Source organism: Choloepus didactylus, chromosome 18, assembly GCF_015220235.1.
Source record: "Choloepus didactylus isolate mChoDid1 chromosome 18, mChoDid1.pri, whole genome shotgun sequence".
NCBI classification, from domain to species: Eukaryota; Metazoa; Chordata; class Mammalia; order Pilosa; family Megalonychidae; genus Choloepus; species Choloepus didactylus.
In genome coordinates this window covers 4,860,576-4,877,536 of record NC_051324.1, presented here as the reverse complement: position 1 = coordinate 4,877,536, position 16,961 = coordinate 4,860,576, and the positions used below count along the sequence as shown (strand labels likewise).

The 16,961-nt window shown below is 39.5% G+C and overlaps 1 protein-coding gene across 2 annotated transcripts in view; it reads left to right on the top strand.

Moving 5' to 3' along the window:
• Window positions 1–442: 442 nt before the first annotated feature.
• LOC119514030 (protoheme IX farnesyltransferase, mitochondrial) overlaps window positions 443–16,961 on the top strand; it is a 143,039-nt gene continuing 126,520 nt past the window's right edge. Inside the window, exons 1-3 of one of the 2 annotated variants that reach the window (XM_037809563.1) lie at window positions 443–573; window positions 4,533–4,666; window positions 6,336–6,657. In XM_037809563.1, the coding sequence (XP_037665491.1) occupies window positions 531–573; window positions 4,533–4,666; window positions 6,336–6,657 (499 nt within the window). In that variant the 5' untranslated portion in view covers window positions 443–530. The remainder of the gene's footprint in view (window positions 574–4,532; window positions 4,667–6,335; window positions 6,658–16,961) is intronic. The other variant, XM_037809564.1, reaches the window with a different exon arrangement.

Here is a 16,961-nt window from a genome sequence, read left to right as displayed (position 1 = left end):
AGGGACAAGCGGCCTCGAGCTCACCTGTCCTCCCATGTGGTGGCGACCACAGCAAGGCTGTAACTGTCCCGCCATGGAACGGGAAAATGGAGGCGGCATCACAAGAACCGTTTCCTCTTGGCGCTTCGGTGGCCAGGACGCGTCCTAAATGAAACTTTCAATGACCCGAGGGCGGCACACAGTCAAGCCCCGCCCGAGGATGGCGTCGGGCCAGAGGATACCAAGAGACCACGCTGTCAGCCACAGGGAGCTGGGGCCGCGGCTTTTTCTTCGGGAGAACGTAGCCAGACCCTGCTTCCCGCTCTTCTCGAAACTACCTCAGGCCTGGATCCCTTCAGTCCAGCACTTTCCGGCCTTTCCCGCCTCAGTCACCTCCAGCTGCGTTTCTTTCTTCCCACGCCCCGTCAGCCGGATGTGACGAAACGGAAGTCCCTCCCCTCCCGCAGGGGGCGGGGTGGGAAGATGGCGGCGCCCAGCAGCCGGTGAGGAGAGGACACGGGGATCCCGGGGAGCGGCCAGACTCGTGCATTATGGCCGCATCCCCCCACACTCTCTCCTCACGCCTCCTGACAGGTACTGCAACCCGCCTCCGGCTCGACCTCGGAAAAATTTTCTTCTTTTTGCCACGTGCAAGGCCGTGCTTCCGGCTCGCTGCAACCTTGGGAGCCCTTGACGAGGTCGGCTGTGTACTGGGTGGTGGGAAGTGACCTTTGGAGTTGTCTAGAGCGAAGATGTCACGGAGCTAGGGTCCAGTCTAGCATTGTGTCCCCCGTGGTCCATACTGTCTCCTCTGGACCCCGGTCCCCGGGTGGGGACGGTGTCTGGGGCATTTTTTGAGCTTTTCGTGGTGTGGAGACGAGCAGAGAGGACAGGGGTTCTACTTAGGGCATCGCAAGCCACTTAGTTTTTGAGAACTCCTTTCCTAGCTACTGGCCTATAATGACATGAAAAGCGCCTTGTTCCCACCCAGAAGCCTTGTTCCAATACGAGGATAATGAAGATGATGATAATAATAATGATGACGTTGCACACAGCGGGCCATAGTGCTTGGGCGCTGATATAATCTTCCCACTTGAAGGGGCCTGTGACGAATGTGTGTTGAAGCCTGAATGCTCTTTCCTGGCCCTTTGCGATACCGCCTTCTCATCTGTCAGGTCTCAGCTCAAATGTCACCTTTTCAGAGAGGCCTGCTCTCCCCACCCTACTAAAGTAGGGTCTCCCTGCCCTTTCCCTGTCATATCACCCTGTCTTTCGTTCATCATGGTAACGCAGTCTGTAATTGTCTATTTATATACCTGTTTATTATCTGTTTCTCCGGACTAGAATATACAATTTGCGAAGACAAGGATATTGTCCATCTGGTTCACCTTTGTATCCCCAGTGCCCAGAAGAGTGCCTGGTACATTGTTGACTCTCAAAAATTATTTATGAGTGAAGGAAATTTGCCCTGATGGAATGGAGAGATAATAAAGACGAGGCTGGGGATTGTTTTGCTTCCAGGGTTTTAGGATGATAAATAATGGCAGCAAATGTAATATGTGGTTCAAATTGAAGGTCAGATTGGAAAAGCCAGGGACTCCCTTTAGATAAGTAATGGGAGTTACTTATACTCTTCTACTTTTGTGTATGTTTGAAATTTTCCAGAATAAAACATTTTTTTAAAAGGTCTATGATTCTTTGTGAATCACTTCTTTGTTATCTTCTTTCATCCCTGACTGAGTGTTCTTTGATCCTCACCCTGGGCACTCATTCTCAGAGAGCTCATTTTTTTTAGTGCTTGAATTATCCCCTCTGTATGGAGGTCTCTCCAGTGTTCATTGCTCAGACTAGCTTCTTTTCTGCCTCTCAGTTTTGTGTTTTCAGCTGCCTATTGGACAGTTCCACTTGACAGCTTTGAATTCCACAGTTCCAGTAGGTGGCTGCATGTGGCCCAGATGGTTAATTGCTGCATCAGTCCTTGCAATGGTGGTATACAAGGAACTGACATAAACAGCTGTGCTTTCTGAAACTGTAAACATCATAGTCAACAAAAAAATCTCCTAATAAATGGTCTGTATGACTTAATATGATTCACTTGGAAACCACACTAAGAGAGCTTGATGGGGAAGCAACATGGTGGGAAGGGATAGCAAAGAGAGGTAAGCTGAGACTACGTTAGGTATCTAGTAATTGTGTCTGATTTTGCTTCTAAAAGTTCAAAGCATTTTACAGGCATTAAAAAAAATTCAGGACCATTCAGTTACTTGACTACTCACCTACTTTTAAAAGCCCTACAATGATGACTCAGTATTGATGGTCAATAGTGGATATGGTCATGTGTTTCAAGAATTTTAATATATCTGTTGTAAGCCCTGTGTAGCTTCAAATCTACATCTGTTACGTAATGTTAAAATGTCTCAGTTTCTAGGTTCTGATACATAGAAATGTGACATGGTTTGATTAAATGAAGTATTTTCTTCATTTTTAAGTGCAGTTTACTAGCTGTTTTTTTTTTCTTACTGTTTCGTGAAATCTCATGTTGACTCATTTAATCTTGAAAGATTTTTTCTAAGATGGTTCTTTCCCTCCCAGCCTCTTGTATTTCCCATTGGGACCAAATAAACTAAAAACAGGTTTTGAAAGAAAGACTCAGAACAATAAAACCTTGATGGGTTTCTAGACATTATCTTTGAGTATTGAAACCCTAATATCTCAAAGCGGGGTGTTAAGGTAAGAAAGAAAATACACAAGCTATCAAAAAAAGTTGAATATCAGAGGACATGTGACCATTTAGGATGATTTACATATCTAAAACTTCAAAGGAAATTAAAAAAACAAAACAGTCTTTCACATCTAGCCTGTACAGCAAACACATATTCACATATGTGGAAGAGAAGCATTTCAGAATTAACTTCAGGTTTGAGAATATGATTTCATTGAAGAAGTGATCCATCTCCATTCCAAAATAATTATGTACTTCAGGGGACAGTGATGGTTCTTCCCACAGGTCAAGCAAGCTGTATGTGCTATACAGTCAACAAACAGTATTTCATTATAACAGCTAAAAGCACTCTGCTGTTGTAGTAAAGGTGAAGAAAGGAGAGGCCCTTTATTATTGGTGGTAGGAACAATTTGCATTAAGAAGTACAGTAAAAATGGTATAAAGTGAGGGATCAGTGGAAAGAGGCTTTGACAATTTGACAGGCAGAAAGTGAAGGCAAGATTTTGCAAGCAGGAAGCAGTGAGAACAAAAAGGAACAAAAGTGTGAAAATATGTGGCGTGTGTGGTTGCTAAATGGAGCGTGATGAGACATCATGACACTGAGTTATGTATAAATGATTGGGCAAGTAGCATGATATATTCTGGGCTTCATGAAGAAAGCCTTTGGCTTTGTGAAAGTTGGATTGGAGAGAAAAGGAAGTTACTGGAGACAGGATGACTAATTGAATGCTACAACTGGTACCAAAGTCCAAATGTAAAATGGTAAAGATTTGTATCAGTAGGTATGAAAAGAAGTAGACATATTCGACCTGTATTTCAGAGTTGACTGGATCTCATGGTTGTTAGATAGTGCAGTAGGAGGAGTTAGTGATATTCCTGAAATCTTAAATAGAGATGGTTTTATGTGCACTGTGGAACCAAGTAGAGATAAGAGTGAGAATAAAGTGTTCCTAAAGACATAAGGCAACCCATCCATGTGGAAATACCAACAAAGCAGTTGGATATAGGCAGATAAGTCTCTGAACTTATGGACTAAAGATTGGAAATTAAACGTAAATGTGTTTGTTCAGGGACAAAATGCAGAGTTTAGAACAGAGGGGATACAAGTCCCTGAAAGTGGCAAGAGGAGATACTACAAGAAAGCGAGAAGTGACGAGAGTGGGAAGAGGAGGAGCAGGAAGCTTCAGTGACTTGAAGTCAGGGGAGGAGAGGCTTTAACAAAAAAAAGGAAGGTCTCTGGTGTCATCACAGGGCGGAATAAGATGAGGTCTGAGAAGGAAGCATTGGATTTGTTGGTGTTTGGGAGATTTATAGAATGAATAAAAGCCAAATTTGGAAACAATAAAAATAGTTTACTTCTAACTAGATTGATAAAGTCATAGTTTATTGAGAACTGTTCCCTCTGCCTTTTAGTTGTCTGTGTCCACATGGCCAACATATTAAGCTGAGATATATCTTTTAACTTACTTCTATTTATTTTAAAAATGTGCTTTTGTATTTTTTAAAGTGTCTAAAGTGTCTGAATTTTATATTTTCTTCTTAAAAATATCTCTACTCTAGTGTGATCATTTCAGCATTTAATATAATAACAGCATAATGATCCCAAAATGAAAATCCCTGTGGAAGAATTTAGCCAACTTAAAACAGTGAGTAGGGTTGATGAATTGCATTTATTCACAGATCTTAATTAGATAATTTCAAAGATCTGGCCATTCACCCAGTGCAGTGCTTAAAGTGGTGGCTGGCTTTGCTTCTTGGTAGGATTTAGTCATCTTTTGATGAGAAGCATTTAACACTTCAACATTTTTTTCTCCTTCTCTCTCTGTCCTAGGTTGGGTAGGAGGATACGTCTGGTATCTAGAAAGAAAAGTTGTGCTGGAATCCCCTCGCAAGTTTATGCATCTTTTCAGGAACGTCAGTAAGCAGCGGATAACGTTTCAGCACTTTAGTTTCCTCAGGCGCATGGTATGTTTAGAAGACCATCCTTTCTCTGCCTGACTCTGTCTGCTTTTACTTTCTTTGTGTGAGGGATTCTCAGAAATTCCTCTTATAAGAAAAATTTTAAGGCATACCGTTTGAAAAGGCCTTTTATCTAATGTCCTCTTAAATTTACCCAAAACTTTAATCTCTTGTTTTGATTATTCTTAACTGAAACCAGAATAATTCTGGTGTTTGAGGTTAAAAGTATGATCCTGAACTTATTGATTAAGTTTGGAGAAAAATTGGAAACTTCTGGCGTATTTCGACTAGGCTAAAATCAGGAAAAGCTGAACTGTTACTCGTTTTTTTAAAAAATTCTTTCAAGTTATCGGAATACATCGGTAATACAGAAATCATTGCTTTAACACAGTATGACCCTCTTATTTTCTTTTATCAGCAGTGCATTTAGAAAGCCTTTTGAACCTATACACTTCTGAGTGGACTCAAACAAATGTAGAGTTTTGTAATTTGCTAGATATTTTATAGTGGGCATTGATAATCCATCTCAGTCTTCTTATAGGGCCTTCTGATGTTGTGGGCAACATGGTAGCTTACTCTTAATTACCGGTGAGGGCATTTGCCTTCTTCTAAAGAGGGAAGGTTCATAGAATGGAGAAAGGATAGCTAAAACCTCATATGCTTACGGTGCAAGCTTGAAAGAACAGCACATTTGTCATCTAAAGTCCTATTTAATATCTCCCTTACTTTTTTTTATCTTAAACTGGCCTATCTTAATAAAACTCAATATTTGGATAAGACGTTTACATTTCTAGAAATGTTCAGACTTTTTAAGTTGGAATTAAGGATGATGGCAATTTAAAAGAGAAACTCAAATATATATAATGCCATGTTCATGTAAACAGGACTCTGGATTCATCCATGAGTTTGTAATTCTTATCTAAGACTGGCTTATGTTATTTCATGCTTTTGTGATGGAATGGAAAAGGCACTTAACTACTGAGCAGGACAGGTGGGTCCTATTCCCAGGGCCACCCATGGCTATGTCAGTTAATTTCTGGGCCTTGGTTTCCTCATCTGTAAATTAGGGAGAGAGAAATACCAATAGTGACCCATCTTCTTTAAGAAGATTAAATGAGACATACATTATATCAACTGTAAAGTCTTTTAAAACCAAGAAGTGACTCACACGTGTTAGTAGTAGTTAATTTTGATAGTAAGTGGTAGAGACTGTCTTAAGACCCATGTTCTTTCCACGTGCCACACTGCTGTAAAAGAGGTTTCGTCCTGGATTGGGCCCTGCTCCAGAACCCTCTCCACATTGTCTGCCTAGGGGAATGGCAAAGGCAACAGGTGTGGGCTTGGGCTCTTGACTCGAGAATACTTTTTCACTGTATTTGGAATTTTCACCCTCAGTTTCTGGTACTGCATTAGGGAAAATTCTGGAGGAGATGAATAAGAAATAAATTTATCTTTCTTTCAAGGAACTTAAATTCCTGGAGTTTTCTAAAACACAGAATTTGAAAGCCATCACTGAGGCATTAACTGAATTCTCTATATCTCTAACTAATAGTAAAGTTTCAAGAAAATTTTTCTCAGGTACCCTAAACGTTGAACCGATGGAAGGTCCTACTAAACGACCATTTAAGAGCATTTGGGACCTGGGTTTCATAGTAACATGTGCTTTTTTGTTTAGTATGTCACACAGCTGAACAGAAGCCTCAACCAGCAAGTCAAACCTAAGTCAGAACCTGTGGTATCTCCTTTCTTTGAAAAAGCATCTTCGGGTCAAGACAAAACAGAAATATATGAGATGAGACCTCTTTCATCCCCCAGCCTACCTTTGTCCAGAAAACCAAATGAAAAGGAATTGCTAAAACTAGAATCTGCCTCAATAATTGAAGACCCAATAGAAGTAGGAAAAGAGACAAAAGATGGAAAGCAATGGAAAGAGATGAAGCTGCAGATGGAGGATTTGCCAGGAATTTTGGCTCGACTCTCCAAAATCAAGCTCACAGGTACTTTTATTTTTCTAGTGTAGGTACTTCTTACTTGAAACTTTGTCTTTGGTTAAACTCAAAGTTAGTTTTACTGTTTCAAAAGGAGTGTTTTGAAACTGCACATCCTCTCTTAATATTTGTCCTCTCTTCAGTTTAATATGGATTTTAAACCAAGTAGTCTGAATTCTCTTTACAGGGAATTATGAAAATGGTTATACACTGTAAGTATTGTACTATAGTGTCTTTTATTTGCAATTAAAGTAGAATATTAATCCTGCTTATTTCCTTGTCTTTTGTGCTTTTAGACCTTCTGTACTTTAAAGAGGCACTAAGATGATGAGTTCTGTCTCTTTGAGTTTCTGAAAACTGGAGGGACTGCACTGCCGTCTTCAGCATGCCAGGGAACCAGCAGTGGCCCCTGTCATGCCCAGACCACTGCCTGTGCATTGCCTCTTTTAGGGTTTGGGAGTTGTCCTGGCTGTGCAGGCTTATTTAGAGTACTTCTCTGAAAGGAGGTTTGGAACCAGATTTTTTTTTTTCCCTAGTTCTAGCAAACTGTGTCACATTTTCTTGCCTGTTATTTGGGTATTAACCCGTAATTATGTTAAAGGTTGTCCAGCCACGTGTGAGTCAGGCAAAACAGTCCATCTCGTAGCTAAACTGAGAAATAACTTATTCTGATCATGCATTGCCTAGAACGGCTATCCTGGGTCTTTCTGCAAACTGGAGAAGAACCTGTTCTCTCCTTTTCTTCTTGGATGAAAATAAAGAGAATAAATACAATGGATTGATGATAAGATTAAATTATATACTCTTTTGAGGGTAGAAAGTGGTGAATAGTGTTATTGAACATGGAGAAATGAAGAGGTGAGACAGGCTTTTGAGAATAGGGAAAGAGTGATTTTGTTTTGTTTTTGTGTGTGTGTGTTTCTAAAAAGAGAGTTGAGCCTGAAACCAGACATCTTCTTTCACCAATAACCAAGTCTGCATAAAGAAAATCTTTTTCTTAGGGTGACGAATAGAAGGGAATTTGACAAAGGAGCTGAAGAATCTTTGTAAGACTTACATAGCGAAACTCTAAAACAGTGGAACTAATTCCAGATGGAATACTTGAAAATACACCTTGGTACTTTATGGCAGCTAATCAAAGAATCATCCCATTTGTAAAGAAGTTATCTTTTGTCATTTACACAAGTGGTCCTAGTGTCACATTGTTGACATGTTAAGAACAGCTATAAATAAGATATGTTCACAAGGTTGTCACCCAAAAAATGGGGCTTCTCAGTCCATAGGAATCCAAGGTTACCTCTGTCAACAGCAGGAGCCTCTTTCTTTGTGTGCCCCATCATTTATCTTGTCCACTTCAGCATCTCCCTTCCACTCTGCAGATTAGCCCTCCCCTCGTAGCCCATTTCTGTCAGTAGTGCCAGCAGTCTTCCGTTCTCCCAGATGAGAAACCATAGAATCATTCTGAACTCCTTGTTTTTCTTCTTCCCCTTCATCTCTAGTCCAACTCCACCTGTCACCACGGAATCTTTTGTAATTCCTGTAAGATTTGCTTTCTCCCTCCCATTTCTGATGCCACCTTTGCAGTTCAGGTCCAAAACATGTGAGCCGTTTGGCGATTGCAGCAGCTCCCAACTGTTCTCTCCACCTCCATTCCCTCCCCACTGCAATCCATGCTGCCCAAGGCCGCCAGACTAGAGTTTCCAAAACATCGCTTTCATCGTTTACTAACCTACTCGAGTCTGCAGTTCCTTCATGTTGCCTCCTGCCTCAACTCTGCCTGATTTCAAAGGAGCATTGTAATCTGGAGTGATCAAATTCTTTCTCAGGCATGTGACTTTTTCCCTTTCTCCATTCCCCACCCTGCCATATAGGCCAGTCCTTCCACCCCAAATGTTGGCGGACCTCAAATATTAGTTTCCAAACCAATACAGGTAACTTAACACTTTATTGCTTAATGTGTGCTGTATTTTCCTTAAGACTTTGAGGGCAAAAATCATGCCATATTCTTGTCAAGTACTTCTACCTATCTGGGTACAATGATTCTCACTTGGTAGACACTTGCTTTTGAGAAGGAGATTGACAAACGGAAGCCTTCCAGAGGGGCGCAGCCACAAGGAAGAGGGAGGGGATAGGGAAACCCTTTGGGAATAGGTTATTTGGCTTGGAAAATAAAATGGAGAATGAAGGCATGATAGTCTCCTTCAAATACTTGTAGCTCTGCTGATTGAAAGGAGCAGGTCTGCTAATTTGTAATCCAGAACGCAGAATTAGGAGATTGCTTGTGCTAACAGTGTGGCCAAGCCTCTCAGTATGAAGGAGAGTTCTCAGGAGAACTATCATTATATGAAAAGGAAAGTGGAAATGGGTCATCTCTTAGGGAAGCTGAAGAGCAGATTCCTGCATCGTATGGTTGGTAGAACTAGTTGATTACTCCTAAGTCCCCTTTTATTACCCAGAGCCTGCCCACCTGTCTGCCTTCACATTTATTGAGTGTCTACCACATACCCCATTGTGCTGGGTGCTGGCAATACAGAGATAATTCACATGGTTTCTGTCCTCAAGAAGTTGGTAGTCTAGTGGGGAAATTTTATATACACATAATTCCACGCACACACAAGTAAAATAATGGTGGTCAGATACATCTGCATTTTACCACCCAGAACTCTTCCTTAATATCTGTGATGTTGGGCATTCTATTTAACCTTAGAGTGCCTTTGTTTTTTCACCTGTCAAATAGTAATGTGTTTACTGCATAACCTCATCATGAGGATTAAATTAGATGACACAAGTAAAACACCTGTGTGCCCAGCATATAGTCGGCACTTAATATTTTTTAGCTATTGTTAATACTGTGATTATTGTTGTATCCATCATTAGGGAAATTAACATGTGTGTGCTATAACAGATGTGTAAAGTATAATGGGGGTCCTTGTTTCTGCCTTGAAGGGGTTCCAGTGAAGGGGTATTTATTAGGCAGAGACAGGAGCCTTAGCAAAGGCAGAGATGCTTGGTACCTCCTGCTGTGTTCAGGAAACTGCAGGTAACATCGTTAGGTCTTGATGTTACACAGGAGAGGCGTTTGCTGAGGTTGAAGAGTTGGGCAGGGGCCATGGTGGCATGTTGGCGTGTTGGCACATATATGGTGCTCAAGAGTTTAGCCATCATACCGTAGCAGTGGAAATGCTTAAAGGTTTTTGGAGGGACAAGACCACTTTTGTGTTTGGGCTTATTTATTTGTTTGTGTCTTTTAATTATTATTAAATTAGTACAGGCTTACTGTAAAAAAAAAATTCAAGTAATACACAAGCTTACATTTAAGCTTTCAGAGTACCCTTTCCATCCATTCTGGATAAAAGGCCTACTATATATATATATATACACATGCAGACCTAGATAAAGATATGTTTAAATGTTTTCTTTAATAGAAATAGGCTCATACTATGAATACAATTCTGTAACTTGCCATGTTCTCTTAATAGTATATAGTTTTCAGTATTTACCTCACTGCATGCTATTCTATTATATAGATCCGCCATCATTTACTTAAGTAATCCTCTACAGGTAAACATTTAGGGTGCTTCCAGTTTTTTGTTCTTAAGAGCTATTCTGTGATTAACTTCTATGTACATAAGTCTTTGTACAGTTATGTGAATATATCTCTAGAATAAGTATCTAGAAATGTAACTGCTAGCTTCAAACATTTAAATTTTTGGTAGATTGATCAATATATTCCTAAAAAAGATGGTGTAGCTTACTCTTCCTCCCGTAGCATGTGGGAATCTGTCTCCCTCTGTGTAGACTGTGCTCGTGTATAGCAATGTTTACCAGTTATGCCAATTTGATAATAGAAAAAAAATTTTTTGTTTGTTACTTTTAATTTTTTAAGTTTTGGTAAGCTTTTTGTACATAAAGAGCATGAGGAAAATTAGCATTTCATTTGTCATATACATTAAAAATATTTACTTTTTACTTTATTTCTGATGTTTCGTTGCTTTGTTTTGTTTTGTGCCACAGAGATTTTTAATCTTTATGCATTCAAATTTATCTTTTGAATTATGACTCCTGGTTTCATGTTGTGCTTAGAAAGGTTTTCACGTCCCTATGGTTATAAAAGCATTCGCTCATGTGTTTTTCCTGGTACTTTTGTATTTTTATTAGATTCTCTAAGGTTTGGGGACCATCTGGAATGTATTTCAGTGTAAGGAGTGGGGGATTGATTAAGAAAAGTGCTGTGATAGCACTGTTGCACTAGGTTCACCTGTTGTTGTAAATAAGTTTCATGGAAATGGCCACACCCTCTTGTTCTATGGTTCATAATTGAGTAATTGCAACAAACCTTATCATTTGGAAAGCCTAAAATATTTACTGTCTGGTCCTTTACAGAAAAAGTTTGCCAAGCCCTGCTCTAGAGGATGGACTAGTAAGAGGCAAGAATGGTGGCAAACAAATCAGTGGTAGTCAATGGAGAAATGACTTGGGGCTGAACTAAGGTTGTGCTGGGGAAGCAGAAAAAGAAATGGGGGTGGGTGGGAGAAATCTTAAGGAAAGAGAATTCACAGAACTTTAGGTAGATGTGGTAGAGTGCTAGGGAGGAATAAAATAAAAGGCTTAGGACATGGAATTGCAAAGAGTTTGATAGCTTCAGGTATTCTCCGTTTCTCCTTATTATCCAACACCCAACCCAGTTCTCTGAGAGCGTGCCTAGGGTGGTGACCTCTGGAGCAGACTCCCTGGGTTCAAATCCAGGCTCTTACTAGCTGCATGACCAAGCAAATTCCATAATCTCTCAGTGCCTCAGTTTACTCCTCTGTAAACTAGGGGTAGTGATAACACCTACTTTATAAGGTTGTTATGATTATTAAATGAGTTAACAGTTGCAAACCATATACAAATGCCTGGTATATGTAAAGAACTATACATACGTTTCTTAAACCAAAAAATATTTTGTTGCCTGGTTGTGCCCACAGGCATTTGAGTCTTCTGCCTCTGCTCAGGAAAAACTGCCAGGTTCTTGTTGAATGATGGTGTTGACTCTTAAGAATGTGAATACTGCAGGAAGAAGCAGGTTTGAGAGGAAAAAATGAGTTTGATTTTGGACCCATGGCTTTTGAGCTGCCACTGGCAGACTGAGGTGGGGAAGGCCAGTGCACAGCTGGCTGTGAAGGGCAGGTGCTCAGACAAAGCCTGGTGCTAGAAGATCTAGGTCCTCAGCATGCAGTTAGCAGCAAAGCCGTGGTAGTGACATGTCAAGTGACTGGTGCAGAGGGCCAAGGACAGGATTTGGGGGTGTACTGCATCCCCTTTTGAGGACTGGGTAAGGTGTACAGTGGAGCCTGCTGAAGAAATAAGTGGTGAGAGGAAGGCAAATGGGAAAGGATTGTCACAGAAGCCAAAAGAGTGGAAATGGTTCAAAAGGAAATTATCAACATTCTCAAATGCTGGAAGTCTACTCAGAAGCCTGACTATGACTTATTTTATTTGGCATTAGGAAGTCAGTGTTATCTGATTGCCAAATCAGTAATTAATTCTGTTTCCTCTTCTTAGAGTCTTAAATGAGCTGCTTCAAAGAATTAATTTTGAATGATTTTCTAAAGCCTGTTCTCATGATGCATATTACATTATGAAAAGAGGAAAGAATGGTAATTGGTTTAGGATCAGATTTCTTTCTTTTTCCTTTTTTTTTTTTGTTTTCGGTGAGGGGGTGCACATCTTCCTTTCTTTCATACCAGCTTTTGTGTTGTTTTTCCTTTTACATAGCTTATATGGTTGTACATCAGAATTAGCATTCCAGATGCAGGGCTTGACATTTAAAACATGGTGTCTGAAATCCAAAGCAGTTATTAAATTAGTACTCTAGTAGTACGTATTGTTGTATCACGAGCATCAACCCTTTGGTTCTCAAATGTCAGCGTACCAGGGAGTACACGTGGCTGCTTCTTAAAGCAGCGATTCCTGGCCCCCTCCCCCAGGATTCAGATCCTGTAGGTCTGGGACAGGACCCAGAGATCCCTCAATTTTGACAAGCATGCCAGATGCTTCGGATGCAGGTGGTCCTGGACCACACTTCGAGAAAGTGAAGTAGCTGGTCCCAGACCCAGCAGTCTGGCTGGTTATGGAGGGACGTGCCCAGTGAGAGCCCGAGCAGCCGTGACCGCCACGAGCTGCAGTAGGAGGCAGCTGGGCAGACTCCGGACCACACAGGAGAGGTCTGCAAAGGTAAGATGCACTGAGAAAAAGGGGGCAGCAGCTTCAGCTACTGCCATGGATGGAAAAGTCCCGGGGTGGTAAATTTCCCCTAGAATCATTTTATATATTCCATGCCCCAGGTTTTCTAGCTGCGCTAATTGAATTAAAGTCATTTCCTTCTGCTTATTCCATTTAAAGAGGGGGCCCCACTGGGTGACCCTACCTTCCTATGTGACCTTCTACCTCCCTCTCTGGTTTATTACTTGAATGCACACATCTTGGAGTCAGCAGGATTTTTTCTTTAAGAAAGTCCCTGGTATCTATAAATTGATTTCTTTCCGACTCTTAACATGTCAGGCAATTCATTTATAGCTAATGATAGCTGGACAGCAATATCTGGGAGTCAGTGATCACTTTCATAGAACTAGTCCTTTCGTTGCCCCCTTTTGTTTATGGCTATAACGTGCTGAGGATGATTAACTATAGAATGGGTGAAGGAACATATAGTGATCTTACTTATATTTCATTTGAAGCCTGGTATAGTGCTGCAGCCTGATGCCTGGGCCTTTAAGCCAGGATCTGGACCAAATGTTTGCTGGTGCTAATAACACTTAAAGATTTTTTTCTATGAAGGGAAGTAAGACTGAGTTTATAAAGAAGGAATGATATGTCTCCCTTGAGTTTCTCTTGCCAACTGAGCTATTTACAATATGTTTTCGGAGTTTGTTGCAAGGACCACACCGAGGTAAAGTTTTATTTGGATTAGGATCATAAGAGGCTTTGGTAACTCAGCTGAGTTTATACTTAATATAGGTCAATAAAAAGCAGAAATTTTTTCCTGAATAACATCTGTGTTGAAAAGCTGCAATGCATTTTCTGAGACCAGAACACTAAACTTGATTGTTTATTTGAACCAACAGATTATGCTGTTGATGGAACTGATATAAACTAGTCTATCAATATACAAATTTTTTTTCCTAGAACTGAGAATACTGTCTTTTATTAAAAGAAAATAGTAAGAATGCAGAATGCAAATTTATTTTAGATTGTATACTTTTGAAAGTCAGTGTAATTTTCTGCTATTAGATACCTCTGTCAAGGGGTTTTCCACATTTTCATAAAAATATTGAGTGGGCTATAATTATAACTTATATTTTGAAATAATTGCCTTAATAATTAAATACCCATTAAATGCTATATGGTACTATTTTTAAATGATACAACTACTGTGTTTATTTTTAGAAAATATAGATAAGCAAAAAAGAAAAGAATGAAATCTCCCTATAATTCCACCATCTCAAAATAATAACCATTTTGAAGATTTTGGTGTATTAACTTCTAGAATTTTTTTCTATGCATCCACATTCATATACTTTTGCTTTTCAAATAAATGTAAGTTCATGACATAGATTTTTTTTGTAATGTTTTAAAATTTATATTGTGTATATCTTTTTGTGTCACTATGTCTACCCTATATTTATGAGCTTTTTTTTTTTTTTTGTTAATTTTGGAAATAGTAAAATTTTTCTTGAAACAGAAACACATAATAATGTACAAAAAGTCTCCTCCAGGCCAAACAGTAGCCACTCTTTTGCACATGGTGTTTTTAACCTTTTTCTCTGCACCGTCTGTGTTGTAACATAGCACAGCCTCTGCAGTCAGATTGTCTGGGTTGGTTGGAAGCCCTGGTCTACTGTAAATTGACTCTGTGATCAGGAGCACTTATTTCAGGTCTCTAAGCCTCAGTTTCATCATCTGTAAAATAGGGATAGTATTGCCTCATATGATTGTTGGGAGGAATATATGATAATGCAGGTAAAAAATTTAGTACCATACTTAGCATTAGTAAAAGCTCAGTAAAGGTTAATTACTATTATATTGTATTGTATTATAATTGTGCATTTATAGCTTTTGTTATTTTTGTTTTATAAAAATGGGATGGGGTTATATTACACATTTTGTTCCATTAATTATTTCTTTCCTAAATATTCTGTCAGACATACTTCCTCATCAATACAATTAAATCTACCTCTCTTTTTTTAAGGTTGCTAGTATTACATAGTACAGATATATTGAATTTATTGAACCTCTTCTTTATGAATGTATAGTTAGGTACACTGTAATGTTTTGCTATTAAAAATGGTTTCTGATCTCATTATACATGTGTCCTTATACACATATTTCTGGTAGTTAGAGCTTTAGAAGTCCACTTTTGTTTTTAATGGATTTATAGCATGCCACTGCATAGCTAGACCCTAATTTATTTACAACTTTTCTGTTTAGTTGTTTTTAGTTTTTTATTGTTATTATTACAAATAGTGCTGTAATGAATATCTTTGAAGTTAAATCTGTGCTGATTTTCGTAGGTGATACATGCAAGTGACCTTGCCAGGTCAAAGGGTATGCATGCTTTTAAAGCTTTTGATTTTCATTGACAAATTTCCCTCGAGAAAGATCTTACCAGTTTATGCTGTTACCAGAATGGCCAATTCAAAACACCTTCACCAATGCGAGATAATATATTTTCTAAATTATCAAGGTGATGAGTGAACAATGGCACTTGGGTTTTTAATTTTGCATTTAAAATTACTGATGAGACTTTATATTTTTCATATGTTGATTGGTGATTTGTAGTTTTTTTATGAATGGCCTGTTTGCCTTCTAGCCTTTTCTTCACATGTGTCATATTTTGGTGAATGGTATAAGGTGGAAATATAACCATTTTTTAATATCATTAACCAGTTTTTGAATATCAGTTTCACAAATTTCAGAATTTATGAAGCCCTGTTGCTGGAAAATCCCAATGCCCCTAAAATTCTGTTAGTGTTTTAATTGGAATTTCAACATGTTTCCGTATTAATTTTGAGATAAGTTGAGATTTTTGCCATATTACAGCATCTTCATCTATCCAAATCTCTTTTTTTGCCTCTGAAGTTTTATAATTTTCTTGAAATAGATCTTATGCATCTACTAAGTTAATTTCTATGTGTGTTTTTAAATATGTTTTCAGTTCTTTCTTCAGAATGCCAAGTTGTGGTCCAATTATCTCCTTTTTTCATATTCATACCATTTATTTCATTTTCCCATGTGATTGCCTATTTATTACACACTCTCCACTTGCCTACCTCTCTGTCATTTTCCACTTCCTTCGGAAGGATCCTCTAAGATTTGTTCTATACAGGACTGATTAGATTTTATGTGGTCTACTTTTTCTTACTTCTTATGCCTTTTAACATTCAGCCATGGCAGTTTTTGTTTCTGTGCACCTTGTCTTAACCCACTCTGTTTCATGGGGTTTGTTGTTTCTAGTGTCCGAATTTACTTTCTGTAATTATTCTCCCGATATTTTCTGAGTGCCTGCTGTGTTCCAAGTGCTCTTCTAAGTGTCGTGGCTGGAATAGGTGAGTTCAGCTGATGCAGTCTCTGCCCTCCTGGGTCTTAATCTTAATGGCGAGTGTGGAGTCTGGTGGTTCCGTGGTGCATCTCTTTCAGAAATATATTCAGCCTCTTTTTCTTCTGTGCTGCTCGTTTCTTTTGTGTTGTAGAATCTTTTTTATGAGCCTTGTATTGACTCATTGTAACTCTCTTCATCTTTATTCATTCCTGAATGAAAACAAGATGATTCCAGCTTTGCAGTTACGCCCCCAAGGAATATAAGCTCCACAAGGTCAGGGCTTTTTGTCTGCTAGTTCACTGTTAAATATTCCATGCCTGGAACAGTGCCTGGCTCATACTTGTTACGTGCTGGTTGAATGAGCGACAATGGTTGGCTTTTTCTCTGTCACCTACCGTTTGACTGGTGTCATTGCACTTCTCTTGCACTCTAAGCTGTGAATTTAAAGTACTGGTACAGCAGTCCTGGGGCTGAGGAGATGGAGCTACCAGCAAGAGAGCGTTGTCACTGAAAGGATTTTTCACTGGGTTCTTTTGAAACCACAGTGCCAGTGCCTGCTTCCAGAATCTAGTTTTGAGTCACCTGCTGCTGCTTGTGACAGACAGTGTGTCTGGGCAGCCTGTCCTCTGGTTCCACAGCCTGCAAAGTCAAAGGAATCTTCCAGTGTGCCAGGCGTGGGGTGAGTGTGCTGCCTGCTTCACTGCATTAGATTACTCGGAAGATTTCTGCCCTT